The 25,163-nt window shown below is 36.8% G+C and overlaps 1 protein-coding gene across 3 annotated transcripts in view; it reads right to left on the bottom strand.

The window, feature by feature from the left end:
* The window catches only part of SLC10A7 (solute carrier family 10 member 7), a 199,204-nt gene that overhangs the window by 89,104 nt on the left and 84,937 nt on the right, over positions 1-25,163 (bottom strand). Inside the window, exon 6 of one of the 3 annotated variants that reach the window (XM_025042888.1) lies at positions 24,840-24,895. The exons of the other annotated variants lie outside the window; for them this stretch is intronic. Coding sequence (XP_024898656.1) covers positions 24,884-24,895 — 12 coding nt within the window. The 3' untranslated portion in view covers positions 24,840-24,883. Of the gene's footprint in view, positions 1-24,839; positions 24,896-25,163 lie in introns of those variants that run through there. 3 annotated transcript variants of the gene reach the window in all.

Raw genomic sequence — 25,163 nt, 5'->3', positions numbered from 1 at the left:
AACAATAGTAGTAAATATTTACGTAATGATTAAACTGATCCAGGTACTGCTTCAAGTGCTCTGCATATTAAAAACAAAACTATTCTTCTCAACTCCTTACAATACTATTCTTCTCAACTCCTTCTCAACCCCTTATCTTTATTGTCCCCTTTTATAGTTGAGAAACCGGAGGCTCAGAAAGGGTAACGACTGACTGCTAATGTCACTGAAATTTAATCTCAGTCTGGCTCCAGAATCTGTGCTCTTTATGAATGATGATGATGACATTACTGATGGCAACAGCAAAGTAACAGTAGCTAAAAATACTTGGGGAGCACTTATTAGGTGCCAGGCATGTTCTAAATTGTTTATGTGTATTTTCTCATTGCTTGAAATTAAATTTCTCTAACTCCTAATAGAGTGAACATATATATATTTTTCATTTATTGGCTATTCTCTTTTAGCATTCATTCCCTGTCATATATTTTGTTCATTTTTTTAAAGAGGTAGTTTGTCCTTTGTTTCCTGATTATAAAGGTTTCCTATGTATTTTTTCTTTTTTCCCTCAACTTTTTAAAAATTTCAAATTTCCAGAAAAGTTGCCAAGAATTTTATAAAGAACATCCATATACTCCACCTATATTCACCAATTACCAATTGTTAACACGTTGCCACCTCTCTCTCCAACCTCTACCCTCCAAATTCTATTACTTGCAGACTTCATGACATTGTGACACTTCTCATCTAAATACCTCAGCATGTATTCTGTGCCTATTAATATCTTCTGCTTTCCTGGCTCTTCACCAATCCTTTCTCCAATATAAGGAATTTTTACCACTTCCTGTATCATACATTTACCACTTCCTTTCCTGGAATGTACTTCTGCTATTTTCCACATCCAACTCAGATCTATACTTCAGGGCCCAACTCAAACATCCTTTAATCCATGAAGACTTCCCTTCTCAATTCTCCTGTTATTTGTGCCTCTTTTTATACGACTTATTGCTTTCTTCTTGGCACCACAGTTATTTAAATGTAATGTCTCACATCCTCTAATAGTCCACGAGCACTTGATGACAGGGAGAGTGTCCGATGGAAACTTGTATTTTTTACAGAGCTTACGATAGCAACTTGCAGATAGGAGACAATCAATAAACAGCTCCAAAATCAAGCAGCAAAATCACTGAACAAATGTATGTTTGTGAGAGAATCAGAGAGAGAGATTTAGATTCTATTTCTGACCCTTTCAGTAATTCTTTGTGATTTTCTACAAATCGCTTAACTTTAGTAGTAGAAATACTGATAAAATAATAGCTCCTTCTTTTTCAAGACTAGGCACTTTACATACACTGTGTCATTTAATCCTCACAGCAGCCTTATGAGGTAGACATTATTACCATCTTATAAGAGAGATCGAGTTACATGTCCAAGGTCACATGGGTTGGATGTTACTTTTGATTTTGTCTTGTTCATATCTGTAAGTGTTCAATAAATGTTTGTAAAACGATGTTTAAAACTGGGTATTTGTGCCTCCTTTGGCATATATGAATTCAGTTGCTATTTAGAAAAAAAAATAACTCAGACTTGATAACAGATAATTAAAGAAAAGCTGATACTTTCAGTTAAACACAAAAAGTGACTTTTTTTATCTTTGGGACTCTCTAATACATTGATTGGTTTTTAACTATTTGATTTATCATAAACAGCAGCAATACTTAGAGAAACACAAGCCTGAAACATTTGCAAAGTTAACGGGCTTTTCCTTTGAAGGGTTCTGGTGATGAGCTAGGTAATTTTAGTTCTGCTTTTGTAATTGGCAATTTCCACCAAAACTCCTCAGATAGGAATCTGTGACTTCTCTATTAAATACTTTATGTTATTTTGGAAAAAGCTCAGGCCAAGAGCACAGTGTTGGGCCTTTGTTTTCAAACAGGGGATCTGGCTCCCAGCATAGATCTGAGAGTCAGTGGGCCAACCACAGCCTTTTTGGCTGACCAGGACTGTGGAACTTGAAATAATTGGGCTATAATTTCAATTCTCTTAAAGTCTGATGCCAAAGTAACTGATAGGCTCTGTTCTTTAAATGAAAACAGAAAAAAAGTGTTAGTGCATAGAACAATTTTGATCTAATTTCATTTTCCCGAATCATATAGACATTCTCACAAACCACTGCTGTGCTTTAGTTTTGAACATATACTCTTAATGAGATCTAGTAACTCTTTTAAAAGTGGTGAGTAGTGCCAAGACAACTGGTAGACCAACATCCCAGAAAGAACTTCAGTCGCCTTAGTCCAATCTGTGTCTTTATGGCTAAGGTCAGGGGATCAGCTTCTAATATAACAGTGGGGAAGGGAGGGATGGCAGCTGTACAGATACACAAACTGCACATTTGGAATTAGGAAGCCTGGGCAGTTGGCCTCCAGGCTTTGAGACTCTGGGCAAATCACTTAGCCTCTGTGATCCTCAGTGTCCTCAGCTATTAAATGCAGATGACCCTTCTTGCACAGTCAGCTGTTAGAATTTGTGAGATAAGAGATGTGAAAGCACTTAGCACAGTTATCTACTTAATAAATGCAATAAATGTTAGTTGAATGCAACCTATGGAAACTCAAAACATATTTTTTAGGGATTATGATAATGAATATGTAATAGTATATGATATTACTAAAGTATGAGTGTTTGAGTATAGTTTTTTAGTAGTAAAATTTGTGAAGATATCCTAGAGTCTGCTATTTGAAGGACAATTTTTATTCATTTTTATACTTTACCCAGAATAATCAATCAACAAATGTGTGTGATCACTAAATGAATAAATGAGCACATGAATGGAAATGGGATTTTTGGTTATAAATATACCTGTTCACAAGAAGCTGTACTGAAATTGGCAAAGGCAATTATATTGTTTTATGGTTTCGATTGCTAATTGTAGTGTTCCTAAAGCTAATAGTTATTAAGGGCTTGAGGTATGCTAGTCATTGGGGAGTTTTGGGCCAAGATACAGAATATGTAAAAGATAGGTATTTAAATCAGAATCTTAGACCTGGTAAGGTTCTGAGCAGGAGTAAAGAAAACATAAGCCATTTTTCTTTTCAACTTTACCAGTTATATTACTTATAAGTTATTTAAATATACTGAATTTAAGCTTGCCTGCATTGCAAGTACTTTTTGTTTTTAATTCTAACCTCAGATTTAGCAGACATAGAGAAAATTCAAATGCAAAAAAAAAAAAAAGGAAATAAATGGTTGTAAAGACAGAATATAAAAGCAAGAGAGGCTTTAGGATAACTAATGCTCAGAGCAACTTGAAAGGGGAAAAAAAACAGACAAATAAACCTTGGTCTATTTTCTTTAAGGAGAGAAATAGAGACTGAAGCCAGAAAGGGCACAATCGCCCTGCTAATTAAATGCTGATGTGTGACTCAAATGAAATTTCTAATTGTTTACAAAATGATGACATACACATAATATGTCATCTTATCTTATAAAGACAATTTTTGTTTTGTTCAAAAAAGGACATGTAGACCATATAAACTCATGTCCTTAGTACAATTCTCATATACATATTTATATAATGTATAACAGAGCTTTTAAATACGGGCACCCCCCAAATTTGAACACTGGAAATGTGTTAAGAGGAAAACAATGTCAGGTATCCATTTGTGACTGTGCAAATCAATGTCTCTAAAAAGAGCAGTCGGAACTATGGGTTATTCTTGTTACCCAAAACAGCCTGTGTAACCATCACCAAGGAAAATAAAAAAGCATAAAGTAAAAACACTGCTAAAAGCAAAGAGAGTTGTTGAGCTCTTTGACCTAATTTGAGTTGAGAAAGAAAGTACACCTTGGCCCCTCAGTTAGTAGTCCACTGAAGCATTTGGGGCTGAGGAGCTGGATTTCACTGAGTAGCTCTGGTAATAGTTAAGGACTAAGCAATACTAAAAGCAGATCACCAAGTCCTCTCTTGTGAAAGTCAATACATCTTCTCTAAGGTCCCCAAGTATCCCAAACTCTAATCAGTAATTGTCATTAAAAACTCTCATTATGTGAAGTAAGTGTAATTAGAGCATCTTGCCCTCACAGGGTGTACTGCACTGAGAAGGCTGGGAGTGTTCAACAATCAGTGCCAATTCATTCCTCCCTCTATCTACCATGCGATGTGCTGTGAGCGAGAAAAATCATATTTATATATGTTAAGGCAAAAGCCCACCGGCCCCTACAGCATTAGCCTAAACACTAACTGTGGTTATTTCAGGGACTCCCTATTTCATTATGTGTCTCAGAAATAAAAGAGAGAAAGTTTGCTGCCATCAATAACACTGAACAAATCTGCTGAATCCCGCAGATTCCAAGACATTAATAATTCAAAATCTTGTGGGAATTTTGTCATGGTGGAGATATGACTTGTCTGCAAACGGAGCTCAGGGGATGCTCAGTGTGATCTATTCTTGTATATGCACATAACTGCTGCGTTCATCATGACACAAAGAACAACACAGGATTCTCTCTATCTACAATTTCTGAAATTTTGGAATTTATATTACGAAGTTGTTATGCATAATGTAATACGTTTCCAAACTCACATGAAGAGTAATCATCATGATATGTCATTATACCTTATAGATTAAAGGCATTGGTAAATATATTTTCTCTCCCTCATTTCTTAAACATATATGCCATAACTCAAAAAACATTGAGATTGAATGGTCAGAGACAAAAAATAGGAGAGAAAAATATGTTGGGTCCTCCTCCTGTTGGGAGATAGAATATAAATGTATGTGTGTATGTATGCCTGTGAGTGCATACACATACATACGTGTGTGTATTTATATATGTATATACATATGGGCACACATACACACACATACATTCACAGTGTGCTTATATGTATTTGTGTATGGATGTAGACACATACATGCTCATACATATACAAACTCGCATACCTATGATCCCCAGATTTACTGAAGAATTAGAAATTGACAATGTAAATTATGTCACTAACTGTTTTCCCAGAGACCAACACCCAAGAAAGTGTTACTAGCAAAAATACCACCAATATTTTCTCCAAAAGGTCCCTTTGGAGATGAGCCAGACCTTCAATTCTTGATGAAAGATTTCGAATCATTCTCAACACTAAAGCCAGAACTATCTTTCTAAAACTCAAATCTAATTATGTCATTCCCTTGTGGAAAGTATTCCTGTTGCCCTTAGAATAAAGCCCTAAATCCTCCTTAACAAGGCCCACGAGACCCTGCCTGATCTGGCTACCCCCGCCCACCTCAGCCCCATCTCCAGCCATTCTCCTCTTCGTTTCCTGAGCTCCAGACACGATGGCCTTCTTTCAGTTCTTTGAAAACATCGTGGGCAATCCTGCCGAAGGGCCTTTGAACATGATGCTCACTCTTATAAATGTTCTCCACTAAGCAAGTTCCTACTGTTATTCAGGTTTCAGCTTAAAAGTCAACAGCCCAGAGAAGGCTTCCCTGACCCGCCCCCTGCAGAAAATCTAACAGGTGATAACTACTAGATGGCGCTGTGAGGTTTGTACCGCGTCCAACTTTTTACATGCATTTTTTTTGTTTAGTTTTTCACAACAAACCTATTAACTCCATTTACAGATGTGAAAAATGAGTCACAGATAAATGCATGCACGATCTCACAGCTTATAAATGGAGGAAAAGAGACTCACTGAGATGGTACATTTTCTCTTCACGCCCTATATTTTTTGGTTAATATTTACCACATAATCAGTTGCTTAATATTTGCTTTCCAGTCTGTAACCTCCATAAAAGCAGAAAGGGTGCCTACCTTGTTCCCTAAGATACTGTGCTGGTGCAGAGAACACAGAGGTGAATAAACATTGAATGAATGAGTGGATGACACACAGAGCTATTTCTAACATGAAGAAAAAGGCTAACTAAAATTGCTCATGATAAGTTGCTACTTATCCCATTCAAGTGCTGAATTTGGAAAGCCGATATAGGTATAACTTATAATTAAGTACTAATTGAAGTCCATACGAGTCCATAGTAAATATAATCTGAACAGGAAATGTGAGAAGCCTGTTTTTAGGGAAAAGCAATGCAGTATGTACAACTAACTCTATACTGAAACCTATTAGGAAGAGCAATTACCAAGCACACTTTTTAAAAATTCAGTTCTCTATTGCTTTCAGAGTAGGCTTGATGGCTCCAAACTCCAATTTCAAAGTATAAACACAGTGAAAATCACACTTAAAAATTATGTATAATTTAGGTAAATTATTTCAAAGACCCATAGAAGATCTACCTCAATGAACGCAATTAATTCTGGCACCTAAACAGGCAGTATTACTCAGTATTATGTCAGGAGATCTAATCAGAATGACTGTAAATTTTCTTGAACTTAATATGTAAGGCCAATTCTACTGACTTTAGGGACAGGCCAAGGTCAGGCCTAGATTTTAATTCTCATAATTCACGGTTTTAACATGAATGAAAAACTGATTTAAGTCTTTATTTCAACACCTTACCTCATTAAATGTTGTATCTATCAGTGCTACACGTGAACGACAGAACGACAGGCCTCGTTTCGCATTCTCCCTGTCTTCCTTTCCATAGCAAAGTGGTTCATGCGCACGGATGGCCAAAGATGTGAGGCGGCTTGCCATGAAAAATTTTCAAGCAGTACAAATACTTTAAATCACAAATTATAAAGGCCAATTATACCAGATCAGTGTTTATGTGAGGACACCAAGACAAAAGTCTGTAGCCTTAACTTTAGCAAAATATCTATTTAGAGATCTTACAGTGTCTACCATGTACACACACAATAAATACAAACCATATGAACAAATGGAAATGTGGAAGACCTGGGGAAGATTCAAGGAAATTGTCCTTCTAAGTCACTTTTCTTATCCATAGGATCATATTCTTATTCATATGAGTATAAAACAAATAATCTATCTTTTTCAAAACCCATGCCTTATTAGACATGTACAGACTTTGGTTAGCTATCGGAAATGTTAAAAGGACGTATTGGTCTGTGAACAACATCTCTACTTCTTCTATGAAGCCCTCCCTGATCATTTCCATCTTCCTCTTAAATCTGAGTTCTCACTCCATGTTACTACTGTCACCTTCGCTCTGTTGCATACCTCCCTGTTAACGCACATGGTTTCTCCTATCTTGTATGTCATATATTTACATGTACACCTCTCCCTTTTAAAAGTAGAAGTTCATTCAGGGAAGGTTCTTCATCCGATTAAATTCTACCTTCCCCACAGCACTTTTCATAATGCATGCGCGTAATAAGCAGAGCGATTCGTTTCACAAATAAATGTGGATTGTTCTCATTATAGGTCAGTCTACAAGGTTTTTTCCCCTTTGCATCCTTCCAATATTAATTATTCCTTCTCTCTGACTCAGCTCAACTATTCAACAGGTTGCTTATTCATGTCTCTCTGAAGAGCACTAATAAGGTAACTAGACTGATATCATTGGATATTTTGTTTCCCAGCTTAATCACCCTATTTAGTCCAATTCTTGACCACAAAGGGGGATCATTTGATTAACTTTTAAATAAAAAGGTAACTAATTAAACTGAAGTGATTTAAAGGGCTTAGAGTATTGAAACACACATAAATACTACTAGAAAAACTTATTTAAATGGAAGGAGCATATTTAAATAAGTTTTTTTCCTCCAGTGATAGACATTTTACCAAAAGCTGTAAATAAAACGTATTATTTCATGCATTATGGTAAGAAAGCCAAAAGCTCATGAAAGTAGAAAAGGCTGATAGTTTTAGATTACATTATTCTAAATAAAGAACGAATTGTTGCTGACATCATCTTAAACATACCGCATATTGACATGTGTTTGAAGGAATTATAGTTGTGTGGCACAAGTCTAAATCAAATTTAGTTCAATCAGCTGCAGCATGTTTTTAGAATATAAAAACATATTAGGATGTGAATATATAAAAAGGCCTTTATCAATCTTGCTCTTTATGTACCAAAATTTTAAATCGCAACTTATTTGCAAGCAAAAAATATGCACATTGGTGAAATTGGGAGATTACACACACACACACACACGCACACACACACACACACACACACACACACACACACACACACACAGATTCCTGTGTACTACCTCTTCGAAAGTTCAGAGAAAAGGCAGGGAGGGAACTGAAACTTTAGAAATTCAGTACTAAATGTTTAAATCTATAAAAGGCAAAGTTACTAAGATTTAAACATAAATAACAGAAAAAAAGAAAAAAGAAACAAGAGAATTAAGTCAAACACTCTGTAAACTGAATTCAGACTTTAAGGTTTTACAGGGCATTAATCTAATATATGCCAAATTAGATTTTCAAATTCCATAATATTTGATTTCTTTCCTAAAAGCAGTTTACCTTCAATCCCAGAAGTTTTTCTTTCAAAGACAATTCTAAGTGAGATTTCTATTCAACTAGGAGCTCTGTTGTTTTTTAAAGTATTTATAAATCATATTTATGATTTTTACCCTCCCTAAACATTACTTTTGACTTTAATAAAGTTAAGGCTGACGTAAGAACTAAAAGATGGTTTAATGTGGATTAAATAATGCTCATTTAAAAACAGGGCCACTTGCACATTATTTGTCAACTAAAATAATGTCAGAGAAGTTTTCAGACATCTGGGAATTTCTCCCAACTTAACAACTACAAGCAACACTAAAGTCATCCAGGAATTTCAAGATAAGATAGGTCTGCTTTCGAAACACAACCCCCAAAATATACACAATTGACTACAGGTAATATTACCATCTTTGTTGTAGGAATACAACCTTTAGCTTGAAGAAAACATGGCTACATTCTAGTTTACACCAGCAAGAATTTGCTCAGCAACCTAGGATTTTCAGCCATTAGCTTGACCTTTCCTTCACACCCTGCTTAATGGGGCCTCTCATTAACACTACTCCTGAACTTCAGGACACAGAGTGAGCTCATTCAACAGAAGTCCTTCTGTATGGACAGTCCACTCATGCTGAAGCAATGTCGAAACAAAAGTCTGTGGGTCGTTCAAGAGCAAATAAAAGACTGCGGCAGGATAGCCAAGTGCACAGTCATCGTATGGGGAGTAGATCTGAGGCAGCTTCAAAAGAGGAGAGAAGAAACAGCTTTGAGAATTCTCTGGAGTACGATTTAACAATACAAAACAAGAGTGGAAACTAAAGCCGAAAAAGGAGAAAACCAGGATAGAGTAATAACAAAAGAAGTTATTTGTTTTGGGCAGAGACTCTGGGGATCAGAGTTTAAGAGGTGGAGTGGTGAGGCATGGTTAGCTCTTCAGGCAGTGCAGATGAATATAATGTCATAAGTGTTCAAAGTGTTATCGATAGAGCATTGTTATTTTCTGCAACGTCATGTAATCAGAACACAGTAACTCATAGGAGCACCTAGAGATTTCTGGAAGTATGTCAATATGTACGTACATGAGCAAATGCCTCTGAATGAGTGCGAACCTTCTACTGGAACCTCAATTAAAAAAACATTCTACTCTATACTGAAACAAATAGATAAATCTCTTTATATAAATGAGTGTCCTACAATTTCATATTTATTTTGGCAATGAAATATCAATTAGGATAGAAAAAAAGCCATGTGAAAATGGCAATAGTTACATACACTTATACACACACAAACGCACACATATACTGAATGTATGGCATCCATTATAGCTCAGATATTTCGTTATCTTTCTGGTTAAAGATATAGCAAGAGAAGTATTGAAAAGATTCTTTATCACAAAAGTAGAGAAGACAAATTAAGATTCAAGAAAACCAGGAACTCCAAAGGAGAATCTATATGAGATGACATTGTTGTAATAACAGTGGAACATTTGGTATAAGAAAAGTAGACAGGTCTTGGACCAGTGATCAGGAAGTCCTTTAATTTGATATAATAAGAAACAGCCTTATGGACCACAGCATGCTGGAATTACTCTTCTTCAGAAAAGGCCCTCTGGGTAATATAAAAAGGCAAGAAATAGAAAACGTGGCTTTGTAAAGGCTGTTTAGAGATGGAAACAAAAGACCAGTCCATCCTAAAGAAGGAGAAAAGAAGGGAGAGAGAAAATAGCCAAGGTAGAAACAGTGAAACCTTGCATGTGAATATGTCTCACGGACCACTAATTGATCAGACTCCTAAGTCCCTAGGCTTTTGTTCTAGCTGAGTCCTAGAAAATGATTAATTTATTCTACAGCTATTTAGCACATACTAGGTGCCAAGCACTAGATAAACAGCAAGGATATTGGAGTGAAAGAGGTAGATAAGGACCCACCTCTCTCAGAGTTTACACTTTAGTGAGTATTGACACAATAGATAAATGAACAAGATAACATTTGATAATGATAATGGCTCTGAGGAAAATAAAACAGGTTGATGTAATAGAAAGCACTGGGGAGGTACTCAGGAAGGGTCACTGAGGAGGTGCCATTTCAGCTGACACCTGAGTGACAAGGAAGCAATCCAGTGAAGACCTAAAGCAAGTATGTTCCAGAAAAAGTGGACTAGTGCAAAGGCAATGAGGAAAAAATAGACTTGGTGCATTTGTGTTGCTTAAGTGTGCTGAGTATGAAGTCTGCTTTAAGACGGGGCCAAGGAAGAAGGCAGGGCAAGATAAAAGGACCTTACTGGCTGGGATAAGGAATCTAGATTTTATCTTAAGGGTCACAGAAGACACCAGAAGTTTGAAAACCAGGAAAGAGTTGAGGAGTATGGCGCCAAAATGTGAGGCTTATATTCTAAAAAGTTTACTTTAGTTGGTGTGTGAAGTCAGAATTTTAGGAACATCAGAGCAGAAGCAGAGGAACCAATTAGGGAATAATTACAGCATAACAGGCAAGCGTTGATGGCATCTTGGATTTGTTAGTGACAATGAAGATGAAGAGAGGTTGATGAACTCAAGATATATTTAGGAGCCAGATTCAATAGGATTTGATGATGAATTAGATACAGGGAAGGGGATATGGTAGAAAGAGAAAAATCAAGAAACAATCTTGTAATTCAAGTAATAAGCAGAGCCATTCACTGAAATGAGAAAGACTGAGGGAGAAGCAGTTTAAAGATGGGGGATCAAGACCTCTATTTTGCATATGGCAAGCTTGAGATGCCTGTTAGAGATCCAAGATGAGATATCAAATAGGCATTTGGTATATGAGTCAGGCATTTGGGAGAAAATTAGAACTGAAGATATCGATTTGGTATCAGAGATTTAGAAGTTAAGCAGAGCAGAGAACCCACATAGGAAACAGAAAGAGCAGCTGGTGAAGTAGATGGAAACCCCAGGAGAAGGCGGCATCATGGAAATAAAGAGGAAAACATGTTGTAAGGAGGGAGTGATCACTTACATCCAGTACTGCTAAGTGTTTCAGCAAGACAAGGACAGAGAAACCACGACAGGCTTTGGCAAGATGGAGGTCACTGGTGACCTTGATTAAGAGCAGAGTCAAGTTCTAAATAGAATGCTAGGGAGGCTCACATTCAACCCTATTCTGGTTTCTAAGCTGTAGTAGAAATATCGGATGGAAAGCAGGATCTTGAGCTATTTATTGAGTCTCTAATATGATAAATACTTATTGAAACATTTATTGGATACCTATTAGATGCAAAGCACTGTGATACAAATTGAAATAGAACTAAGGATATAGGCGCAGAATTTCAGCACTTGAGCTCTCTTTCCAGGGAGCAGAACCCTAATCTTAGACTTGTGTGGAATTTTTCCACAAGTATTTTGGTTCCAAAGAACCAAAAAAAGTAGGCTAAGCTTCAGGTCCCAAAAGACTTATTGTAGTTCATATATGATGACAGAGCTATGAATGGACCAACTGTTAATAGAGCTCCAGATCTCCACACACATACAACGTTTAAGGGTCTGGCTCTGCAGATGTTGAAAAAATTTAAAAAAAGGAGAAAGACAAGGGGGAGGGGAGGAGAGGGGAAGGGGGGAAGGGGAAGAAAAAGAAGAAGAAGAGAAATAGAAATGAACTAGCATGTAATAAAGACTGCATAAAATGCATGTTAACATTTAGAGAATACATACTTATATCTAAAAGTGTAAAGAAGGTTAACAATTAGAAAAAGATCCAAAAAAGAACAAAGAAAAAAATGAAGCTATCAATGAAAGGAATGAAATTGCAAACATTAATTGGCCCCAAGACTTGGAGCAGCTAAAACTTGCTTGCTGAGTAAGGAGTCAGAGAGGAGCATCTATGTGACAGCCCCTAAGCTATGATCAGTCAGTGTGTTTCTTAGAGATCATAAGCTACTCTAACAGCCAATGATATTAGTCTCCAGCTTGTAAAGACCTGCTCTATTCCACCCTCCTCACTTAACACTGGCTACTGGTCCCCTAGTAATCTTTGGTGCTCTGTCAATCCTCCCATTCCTCTATGCTCCATCCCATCCTGCCACTCAAAATTACGATCACCATCTGGCTTGGTTCATCTTCTAGAGGATATGATGATGGATGACTTAATTACAGAAATAGAGGCAAGACTCGGATAGAAGGAGAGAAGCCAAATACGAACAAAAGACAAGATCTTTTCCTGTGGTCTTGTAATAAACTCACCCAAAGCTTGAAAAATTACTTTTCTGTCCCTGTTAAGTAGCTCTACTTCTTAATTCAAAGGAATTTCAAGAATGTCCTTTCATTTTTCTATTTCCAAATCTACCATCTTGGTCCATATTCCTCTTACCCATGCCTTTCATGATTTGATAGATTTCTACTTTCCAGGGCAAAGAGTCTTAATCTTTCACTTTGTCCTCATATGTCAATATCTCTTCCCTCCCTCCCACTCCTCTGATCATTTTATAATGAATTGGTAACCACAATAATGAAATTTACTGAGAAAACTAAATTTTGAGATGCTGCCATAAATAATGAAGTCAGAGAAATGATGAAAAGGGATTTAATGAGGTCTGAGATATGGTTGGAATATTACAGATAGAAAATCAATTTGGAAAATGCTGTCAGCTTCATCCACAGGGGGGAAATTATGTAAACACACACATCTAAAGGAGAGGAGTAACTTTGAAGGCAACGAAGGATTGAGAATTGTTTTATAATAGAGAAATATAGTTCCTTTTGATCGCCCTATATCTATCAATCTATCTGTCTGTCTGTCTATCTAATCAATCATCTATCACTATTGTGCTATGATTAAAAGCTTAAACCAGGTAAATATTCAAAAACCTTGGGTATTCAAATTAAGGATGGACCAGTAAATGTAAAGCATTTGACTATCATACTACTTTACCCTTAGCTCTGTGCAATCTTGGAGGTAGAAGGAAGAGTCTTATGGCTCCTTTGCAATATCACTTACAAAAAACAGTGCATAACTTTGGTCATCCCATGCAACATATTATATCTTCCTCAAGAGAAAAACTGAATTTCATAGACTCAGAACTGATGAATATTTTGGAGAAAATATTCAAAACAAAAGCATATTGTTTCCATAAAGCCAATTATGCCATGTACTGTACCTACTGTAAAGTACCTTATATATCAAAGAAAAATTACTGTTTAAATAGATTATCAGGCCATATAACAATCTGAAGCTGCGGCTCTCTTAAAATAACTCTAATGAGACCTGGAAAACTGCTCCCAGTCTGGGTTATCTAAGCATTCAATAGATTCTCTGTCCTGAATCTTTGAAAATTAGGTGAAAGCCATGGACTTTCTCTCTAGAAAAATCCATATACAATAATAGAATAAATTTTGAATATACATTTTCAGAACCTACTAGAATTCCAAGCCTCCAGGCTAAGGAACTCTTGCTCTAGAAGAAATTTTATTTTTAAGACTCACTAAATCCCTAATGTACAAACTAATCTCCTGTTTCTACCTTAGACACTCCATCTATTTATTTTGGAGTATAGAAAAGTTAGAATTTCCCATCCTTATCCATAAGCTCTTCACTAGTGCTTTGCTGAGTTAAAGCCCTGTCAACCCCTAAAACTCAGTGCTGAAGCAGCTCCTACCTGATCTCCACTCTTTGCAACAGACAACTCCCAGGACCCATCCTGATCAAATATCCTGGAGGCCTAATGATTTGCCAGACCCTTGGAAGTTTGATGTGTAAGAAGCCAACTATGGCTGATATGCTCAGTGCCTAGTTCCTAGGATCCTTCCTTATGAGTCTACGATGCAACTCTGGCCTCTCATATATAAACCCATTCACTTTGGTGACGGACCCTTCCCTGCCCATCATTTTTCCCTTACAAACTATCAGATGACTCATTGTATGCAGAAGTCAGACGACCACAAGCGCGGCTGAAAGTTTACCTGAAAAAAGAAGTCGACTCTTCAGCTCCAAGCCTGTTTCACAGTGTATAACAGGGGAAAAAGTGGCTGCTGAGAATAATAGATGTTTATTCAAACCCAAATATAACATATTCCAAGATCAAAATAATTTATTGAGGTAAACAGCTACTGTGCCAGACTCTATTAATTGTCTAACGGCCATTCCCATCTTCGTATATGCTACCAGAACCCTGTTTTCTTTGGGGCAATAGTACATCCACTCTACGATATGACTCGTGATCAGTCTAGTCATTTCCAACTAATGTGAGTCTCAAAGGTACCACAGCTAGCCAAGATATTTATCCCCCTTAACCCTCAGGCCAGAAGGACAGGGCCTGGGGTCGCAGGAACATTCTGTTTACCGCCAGCATGTACAATCAATGTTATCATTTCTTACGTGTGGCATAAAGGAAAGGGCGAGAAGCGTGGGTCTACATCAAATTCTGTTCCCTTTGATAGATACTTGACTTTTCTCCTTTCATTACAGCTAGCAGTAACCTTGGGATCAAGTTCTGGCCAATGAGAAAGTGTGCTCAAACCTCTTGGGAATGCTTGTTCTTACTTATTATAAGGACAAGGATGAGAGGAAAGCTTCTTAGCAATGCCTTTCCCCTTCCATCCTACCTCGAACAAGGACCGAGTGCCTGAAGCTGCAGCAGCCATTTTGTTACGATGAGGCAACAAAGTATGAGGATAAAAGACCAACAGCTAAGTGGAGCAGAGCAGAGAGATGGAAAGAGCCTGGGGCTTGATTACATTGTCTAACTTCAGAACCAAGGTCAACAATTGTCTACTTCTCAGCTTCTTATCAAGGGGGATAAAAAAAATATCTATATTCCTTAAAGTTGACTGGTGCACACTACAGGATGGTAGATTTTAGTCAATTTTTTCTTCTCTGAAGCATCCCATAGCTCTCAGCTTTGAAGGAATAACAGCCCTCCTGCACCTCCCAGCTTTTCTAATGCTTGATTATCTCTCAATGCCTACTTTGAGTCACCACTTTGAGCCTTACTGTGGGATGCCAGGTTTAATGCTATTAATTTCTATTGCATGCCTCACAGTGTAGAACTTAAAGTGTGCAAGAATTTTTAGCACATTATGCGGTACTGTGTAATTCTGCAGCTATGTAGAAATCCCTATACCACTATGAATTCTTACATTTAGGGTATATCATTCTGCTCAGGTTGGCATAACAAAACATCACAGACTGGATGACTTAAATAATAGAAATTTACTTTCTACATTTCGGAGCCTAGAAGACTGCGATCAATTTGCCAGCAGGGCTGGTTTCTGCAGAGGCCTCTCTCCTTGGGTTGCAGAGAACTGCGTCTCGCTGTGACCTCACATAACCTTTCCTCTGTGTGGGCACATACCCCTGGTGTCTCTTCCTCTTCTTATAAGGACACCAGTCCTATAGGATTAGGGCCCCACCGTTATGACTTCATTTAACCTTAATTTCCTCTTTAAAGGCCCTAACTTCAACTACAGTCATGCTGGATTTCAATACATAAATTGGGGAGGCGGGGCACGATTCATTCCATAACACTGGGCTTGAGTTATTTAATTTTTTTCATTTTGGAATCTTTTTATTTATTTATTTAATATTTCGATTAGAGTTGACATTCGATATTTTATTAGTTTCAGGTGTACAGGAGAGTAGTTAGACATTTACATAACTTACGCAGTGATCCCCCCGATAAGTCTCGTACCCACCTGACACTATCCACAGTTATTACAATATTATTGACTGTATTCTCTATGCTGTGCTTTTCATCCCCATGACTATTTTCTAACTGCCAATTTGTACTTTTTAATCTCTTTGCCTTTTCCACTCAGAACCCCAGCCCCTCCCCGCATCTGACAACCATCAGTTTGTTCTGTTTCGTTTGCTTGTTTATTTTATTTTTTTTAAAAAAAACCTCTGAACTGAAAACCTGTGAGCAAATATCTTTTCATACATTCTTAAAGATAATTCAACTTTATTTTTTTAAATATACAGTCCACACAGAGAGGAATTTCTAAATGGGTATGTACAGGCTAAGGCTTAGAATATTTAGGTACTCTGAACCTATCTATAGATACATGAACCAAAAACATGAACTACTGTTTCTCAGTAAATAAAAAGCATGCTCCAAAAATGCAACTTTGGAAATTTCTCTTTGAATATAAATGCAATAATATTTTTGTTTCCAAATTAAAAAATGGTGTTTAAAAATAGTACATTAGCAACAACATCACATTTGTCAAACTCAAAACACTACAATAATGTATGACTTATCATATGCAGTGTTCTGGGAAAGTCAAACTTATAGGGACAGCAAACAGCAGTTACCAGGGGCTGAGAGGGTGGGGGCAGGCAATGCTTCCAAGGGGCACAGGGAAGGCTCAAGGGTGCTGGAATGTTCTGCGACCTGATCACAGTGGTAATTCATGATTGCATACAAGCATTCATCAAAACTTGCAGGACTGCATGCTAACAGGAATGGATTTTACTGTAAGTGAATCATACCTTAAGTTTCTAATGGAGGAAAATGGCACATTTGAAACCGAATGATAGAAAGACAAAGAGTTATTCTGTGCTAGCTTAAAATCCACCGTGGTAACCAGTCAAGAACCCTAGAAATGCAGCAGATGCTCACATATTATGTAAATTTTAAAGCTATAAATATCTATGGCAGAAAGAATCTTGTGTTATAGGATATTGTTACATGTGTTTAACACTTTTATAATGGTATAAACAATATCTGAATTACATTATCAAATTAGTAGGTTTAGTTTACCAAAAAGGGATCGCAAAAAGTTATATCCTTTGCTGTGGAAATAATCAATCTTAATATTTCATAACATAATTATGCCTTCCAGTGGGGAGAAAGGCACGTGATATATTTGATAATGATAAACTGCAGATGGTAATAACTTACTCAACTTTTAAGAACATTTATTTTTTACAAAGCATATCACACACATTGTCTCATCCGATTCTCACAGTAATCCAGTGAGGTTAGATAAATGAAGTATTGTTATCATTTTCTCCACAGTACAGAGGAGTAAAAAGAGGCGAGATACGTTAGATGACTTATCTACAGTCCTAAAATTAGTACATATAGAGTCAGAAAATGAACCAATATCTTCTGACTCCAGATCTAATACTTTTCTCCATATATCAGTCTGCCAATTAAAGGTAGTACATCTCAAGATTTTGCCCCAAATCTCTAACTACAAAGTCAACTAGAACTGGAACAAAGTTACATCAACCCTCAAATGAATTTAAGAAGCTCTGCAGCTTCTTAATTGATTCTATATAATTAAATGAGAATATAGCAGTGGTAGGATAGTCTATCAGACACGCTACAGCTCCGGTGAAAAGTAAGGGAGACACACACTGAGTTCCTACAATGTACCAGGCCCACTGTTTCATATACAATTTCACAACAACCCCCTGGAGTAGTTATTATTATTATTATTCCCATTTTACATTTAGAGAAATGTAAATCAAAAGATGTTAACTTAGTCGCCAGAGTCATGTAGTTTATAAGGGATGGATGGAAACGGGATTCTAATCCAGGTCTGTTGGACACTTAAGCTCTTTGTTCTAGGAGCCAAAAGAAAGATATTTTAAACCTATATGTTTGCATGGACTGAGTCAAAATTTCAGTAGTTCTAAATCTCAGCAGAGTAAGTAATAAGTAAGCAACTAAATAAATTACATACATACATACATATCTTGTTCATAGCTTCTTCAACTTAAAATGAGGGTTAAGTGGTCATGTTTTCCTCCTAGACATATACAAAACCTCTTTGTGTGCCCTGAAGTGATCCGAGTTCACCAAATACAGGTGTTTCTTTCAATACTAGTATCAACCTCTAGGTACCAACGACATGGTGGCCTGTAGCAAGGTCAGCCAGCCATTGAGACCAAAATGCAAAATGAGGCAAAATGAAAGCAGAAACAATTCCAGGAATTGTGACATGCCCCTTAAAATGTAACTGCTTTAAAATACATATTGTTTTTAAAATTTCAGGACTCTTAATTATAAGATTATAGAAGGAATGCCTTATTTTTTTACATCTTCTTACCCAGCAGAGAATAGTACACATGCAGGTGCTTGAGAAGTATTTGAGGTTGGTGGCAATGACGATCAAATAGCAACCTTCACGTTCACTTGTCTTTAGTGACTTTCGTTACAACAAGAGTGAGGAAAAAAAAAAATTGTAGTTTCTGTTATTTTATATTGTTACTTCCTAGGTGAAAAATTTTTTTCATACAGAGATGTAAGTCATTCATTTGCTGGAATAAAACTTACAAAACGAAGTTCATTTTGCTTGTCAAGTGCAGATAAGAGGAAGAAGGGGAAGAAACCGTTTAAATGTAAAGGAAACCTTTTTCCCGACTCCTGGACTCGTTCACACAATAAAATGAATAATTTAACTCCCTGAAACTTCGTATGTGCAGAACGCTGCGTGCAGGCCATTGGCATATTCACTTCAAATTTGTATAGTCTTTAGTCAATATACCTCATCTGCATTTCTAACACTTGCTTCAGTCAGCCTCGAAGCAGGCTGTTATCTCTGTGGTCGTCTTTAATCTCTACTCTGTTCATCTAACCAAAAAAAAAAAAAAATCGCATTACAGAATATATTACTTGGCCTAAAAGAAATAAAGAGTCATTCACATGATTTTCCGAAAGGTATTTTCCTTTATCTTATCAAAAGGCAATTTTAAAACCAGTTACTAATTAACGTTGTCATTCTTTACTGTATACATCTCCTTTAAACATTAGTATCAATTTTATACAGCAAAAAAATAACTGCATCTACACTTCTCTGCAATGAGTACCTGCTTTAGGTACAAAGGAAAGTAAAATTAAGTGCAAATGATTGACACCATTTGTTAAGTACACAAATATCTCTTCTAAGCTAGTTATTATTACACTGTTATTAAAACAATGTCCATCTAGCTAAGTCTAACATGACCTCTGTTAAAGTATTATGTACATCACTGCCTGTAGGTTGATCTACTGTCAATAACTCCCATGATTTGTCCTGTATTAAACAACCTAATACAGAGGATTTAAGCAAAACACTTAAAGGCTGAGGTTCTCTGAAAAAACAAAAATTATCCTAGAACAGGAGGAAAAATGGGAAGTAGCTGGGAAAAGAACTGGACTAAACTGAACAATTTCTGGTTATCGATTTGCTTATTTCCCTCATAATATTTAAGTGTTTTGTAAGTATTTTATATGTACTCCATCTACCTATTTGAATGTCAACTCCACGTGGGCAAGGATGATGCCTGGCTTCTTCGGCACTCTATTCCCAGTGTCTAGCTTAGTTCCAGGCACACAGTAAATACTTTTTAAATAGATAAATTTTTAAATTTTCTACCAGATTGCACTGAATGGTTTCTAAAAGACGACTTAAATTTCTTTATTTCCTTAAAATATATATTCAAGAAAAAAACCTTGATTTATCTAGGATCATTGGAGAATAACATTTCCTACATAAGCTAATTTTCTTAGATTGCCAGAAGATCCTTTTAAGATACCAGGTCATTTTAATTCCAAGTATTTTAAATACGAGTCATTCATGCACATATCATTATTTTTCTACCTTGTTTTAAAAAAGTAGGCTTCACTAAATTTAATCATTTCTTGATAGCTGACAAGCAAAATTATATATTAAAACTCTCTGCCATATAATATAGTGGTCCTCTTGGATGTTAGTGAAGTGGGTAAGGCTATGTGTCCCTACGTAACGAGACCTATCAATAAGATATTCATATTTAATGATGGTGTTGTCTCTTTCCTTGCTTTCAATTTTCAGTATTTTATCCTCTAACTCTCTTCACCACACTTTCTTGCTCCTAATAAGTTATAATTTATTACCCAGGATGAATTAAAGGTTGCTAAAGCAATTTTGCTTGTGAAATCAAAAACCTGTCACAAATATTATGAGCATATTAAACTATATTTTTTAGTTCAAATGTAAAACTATTCTTTGTAGCCTATGCATCCAGGCTAAGCCATTTGGCTTATCACCCAGGGTGGGGTGAACGTAGTTTATAGCATTAAAGTTATTATTTGGTTTTGACAGTCAGGTCTATTTGAGTTCCTAGAGGGACAAGAGTCTTGAAAGAGATTCAAGGTGTCCTTCAGAGAGAAAAGAGATTTTCCAAAGTCTTTAAATTCATATTACAGAGTAAAGGTCAAATCCAGTAGAGTTAGACACCAATCTTTACCACAAAGAGAGATCATTCAAAATATGATGCAAGAGCACTCTTAACAGTCCAGGCAGCAGGCAGGAACTGCTAGAACTGCAGGAAGGGAAATTCAGAGAGATGCTGCGGAAGAGGAGGAAGGGGAGGTCACATGCTAAGGTCCTTGTTTAGAAAGGATGGTGAAATAAAAATACCCAGAACCTGGCACCCTGGAGTTAATCAATAGTTTGCTGAGGATTAGCCCCCGAGGAAGCTGCTAACTCCTGAAGTCTCACAGCGGGCCATACCAACGTGACTAGGAAATAATTGTATAGGATGGAAAAAAGGAGGTTTCTAGATAAATGAACAGTAAGTATAGCTCCTCTGCAGGGGACCCAAAAATGCCCATGTGCCCTAGCAAGGAGACATCAAGGTGCCACTTGAAATAAAAGGCAACCGAGAACTAATCATAAGGCTTTTTCACAACCCCTCTAGCCTATTCTAAAATTCTGCCAGGCATTAACATCAAGTTCATCAGTGATCGAACTCACTGAGAAAACAATGCCAAAAGCCTGCACAGACTCTGGCCGTGCCTTCCTATAGGAGCCTGTGAACTACTCAGGAAGGTACGCAAAAGTGGAGGCTGGGCAGAAACAAGCAAAATCCTGTTGGGGAGCAGATACCTCCTTCAATTCATCATTTAGCTGTCCCAGAATTAGTACTTTCATTCCTAATGAAAATGGTAAACAGCAAACTGTTGAGAAAACAACAGAAATAAATTAAGCAATTTCTAGGGAAGGAATAACTTAATAATTCAAAGGAGATTCAAACTTTTGGACTACTTCGAGGAACCAAAAAGCTAAATTTGTTATGAACTTATTTATCTATCTGTAGATCCCAAAAAGACACAATTCATGCTGGCTGTGGTTCTTCTCATGACTAGCTAGATAAGTCTGGACAAGCCAATTGACTTTCTTTGACTCAATTTCAGTATCCATTAAATTATAAAACTAACGACAGCTAATATTTATTCTTTACTAATGTGCCATTGTACTAAACAAAGAATATTTCATTTAACCCACACGACACCACACAAGGTTGGCACATTGCTAGTTCCAGCAATCGGAGGCACAGTGAAGGCATACAAACCCAGGCAGCCTGATTCCAGAATCAGTCTCATTCAAAAACTTGAGTCTCACAATACTGTGTCTGCCTCACAGAAGTGTGGTGTTTGCCCGAGAAAATAGATGTAAAAGGGTTCGAGCCCCTATCATCCCCTGGCTCAACTACTGCAACCGTTTCCTAACTGTTGCCCTCCTCCGGCCCTTAATACCATGGTCCCTTTTCAATGGAGTGGTCATTGAGTGAGATCACCCTACTGCTCTGCTCAGAACTCTCAAATGTCTTCTGTCTGCTGTGGATGAAACTGTACTTCCCCCAAATTCACAGGTTGGTGCCCTAACCCCCAGTGTGACTGTATTTGTAGACAGGGCCTTTAGGAGGTAGTTTAGGTTAAATGAGGCCATAAGGATGTGTTCCTAATGCAAAGGACTGGTGCCTTTATTATAGAAAAGGGAGAGACACCAGATATGTTATCATCTCTCTCCTCCTATCTCTCAATCTCTCTCCCATGTGAGGATACAGCAAAAAGGCCACCATCCAAAAAGAAGAGATTTCTTACCAAGAACCAAATCACCTGGCATCATGTTCTTGGACTTTTCAGTCTCCAGAACTATGAGAAATAAATTTCTGTTGTATAAGTTACCCAATCTGTGGCATTTTGTTATGACAGCTCAAGCTGAGTACTATACCACTTTATTCAGATTTAAACCCAAAGGTCTTTCAATGGCCCACAAGGCCCTAACTATATAATCTGGCCCCTTGTTACATACCCGAATTTATCTCTACCACTCATCTTGTTCTGGCCTTTCTCCTGCCTCAGTACCTTGCATTTTGGGTTCTCTCTATTTGGAACACTATTTCCTCAAATAACCTCATGGTCACTCACTGCTTCAGGTCTCTGCTCAAACATTCTAAGTGAGACAGTTACCTACCACCTTTTTAAAAAATCTAAATCCCTCTAGCTTCTTCCCTATCTTCCTCCCTTTCCTGCTTCATTTTTCTCTATAGAATATATAATACATAGCTCAAATATATATATGCATATATAATTCGGTTTAAAAATCTATATATTTTAATTGTTATAGTCCCTCACTAGAATGTAGGCTCCACGAGTTTTTGTCTGTTTTGTATATTTTTGTAGCCTCACTACAAAGTAGGAGCTCAATGAAGTATTTGTTGAATGAGTGAACTGGAGAAACTGCAAGTATGTCCACATAGCAGCTGCCTTGTGGGTGAAGAAGGTGGCATGGGATGAAGCTGAAAAGTAAGGCCAGGGACCTTGTAGGCCATATATGATGGATTTTGGTCTTTATTCCAACAAACATTGAAGGATTTTAAGGAGGAAAATGACATGATCAATTTACATCTTTCAAGATCATTCTCACTGCTAAATGAGGAATAAAATGGAATGAGCCAAAAAAGAGATGAAGAAATCAGGGCAACAATTATATTTGCAAAGTTCCCAATACTCTCTCTCAAAATTTAAATGTTTCTTTCCCAAATCTCTTCCTTCTGAATAAGCCTTGAAATGAAAATATACTTATATAATGACTTTTAGCAAATGCTAATTACTTAGACCCCAAATATGGAATGTAGTCAGTACTCTGAGCTTGCACAAAGCATATCTCTGAAAAAGATCCATACAGGTTATGAATAGCCTAATTTTCTGAGATTCTTTTTGCTATAAATTTGGCTAAGAGCTTGGGTAGAATGGGAAAGTGAGAAGTGAGAGAAACGCTGATGATTTAACCTCCAGTGTTCCCTTAAGGACAAACATTTGTCACCTTGACAGCAAGGTGAAAGGTTTGCAGTGAGTGTGCTTATAACAAGACTCTCCCAGTTCTCTCCTCCCCAGGGACCTGTGATTTCTGAAAAGGTATTATCTGAACAGATGATGATGATGACGATGAGCTACAGGAAAGGCTAGGGGAGGGTAAGAGGTTGAGACCCACATAACTCAGAGCCTCAAACTGAAATGCTGCTCCAGGGACCGTCACAAAGATACCGTTTGCTGCTTGTCTTCCTAAGGTTCCACTTGAGGCTGGAGTAATCAACCCTATAAATTATCACAAAACATTCAAACAGTGTCCAAGGTTAACAGCATGGATCCCATCGCTAATAACTGTGAGTGTGTCATAAAGATGAAGTAGGTCCTAGCCATTATATCTCCACTTTCTAAACAAATCTCTAATTTTTAGAATTTATAATTCTAACATGAAAGTCTCCTGCAGGCTTAAATCAGGTGCTAACATGAGCATGATTTTTGCTCTTAATGAATACACATAACTCAAAATAGCATTAATGTGATGACACTCATGTATCAGAAAGAATACTAGGAGGTCTGCTTAGGCCTATAAGCTAAATTGTTTATACTATTTTCAAAAGTGAAATAGGAAGGGGTATTTTGAAAGCTAAGAATTTTTTTAAAGAATTAAAGTCATTAATTTATGGGCATTTTGGACTTAATTTCACAATCAGTTGCATTTATTTATATGTTCCTTTGGTGAGTAAAATTTTGTCTACGATACTATTTTATGCTTTTACTTTGAAAAATATTTTAAGCTAAAATCATTATAAAATCAAAATTGATCCTAACTATTTCATTTAAATATTCATCACCAAGTCATCCCTGACTCTAAGTATTGTTAGAAGGGCAAAATTATTTTTACGAAGAAAATAAGCTTTCTAACATAATGAACTGAAATAAACATAATTAATGGTACATAAAAATAAGGTTACAAAGTATACCAGAAAATGTTTTGGAATGAAGAGGAGTGGCAATAGAGAGATGGAGGCTGGAACACAGAAAGGATAATGCCAGAATTTAAAAAATAAAAGAGGAAAGGGAATTAATGATCAACCTAAAAGACTATATTGATTTAAGATCCATGTGTCCTTCATTTATCGACCATGTCCATCCCTGGACATCTGCCTCTGCATATCCCAGCCCTACCATGTAACTCACAGGTATCAAATCAAACCTAACCATTTCACTCAAATTATTCTCTTGCTTAAACTCCTCATTTTTGTTCATGATACTATAGTTATTAATCTAAGATCTTTGAGTCCTCAGTCTGTTTATGTTCCTTGCATCTCTGGCCTTTCTACCATAAAGATATCCAAGATTCTTTCATGAAAAACTTGGCCAGTAAAAGTCTCTAAGTAGGAAAATGGCAATGTAGTTATGTTGAAAAAAAAACAAGAGAGAGCCCTTACCTATTAAATTTATGTTGAAATGAGATGATGACTGGGGTTTCCTTCAAAATAATACCTGAGAGGGAAAAAGTAGATAAGAGTATAGAGGAAACAAGCCTGAACTATGTTAACAATCATTAAATCTGAAAGATGGGTACACAAAATTTATTAATAGTATTTGATCTAATTTGTATAGGTTTCAAAATCTCTAATAAAAAAAAATGTTGCTGTTGTTTTTAAGGGACCAGAGGTTTAAGAAAATACCGTATCTAAGGACTGGATAAAAAGTCTGGATATAGGATTACAGAGGGGACTTTGGCCATAGGGATGTCAGCGTGGCACCC

The sequence above is a fragment of the Pteropus alecto genome, unplaced genomic scaffold, assembly GCF_000325575.1.
Source record: "Pteropus alecto unplaced genomic scaffold, ASM32557v1 scaffold50, whole genome shotgun sequence".
NCBI lineage: Eukaryota > Metazoa > Chordata > Mammalia > Chiroptera > Pteropodidae > Pteropus > Pteropus alecto.
The sequence above is the reverse complement of the archived record's forward strand: the minus strand, read 5'-3'. Positions and strand labels throughout refer to the sequence as shown.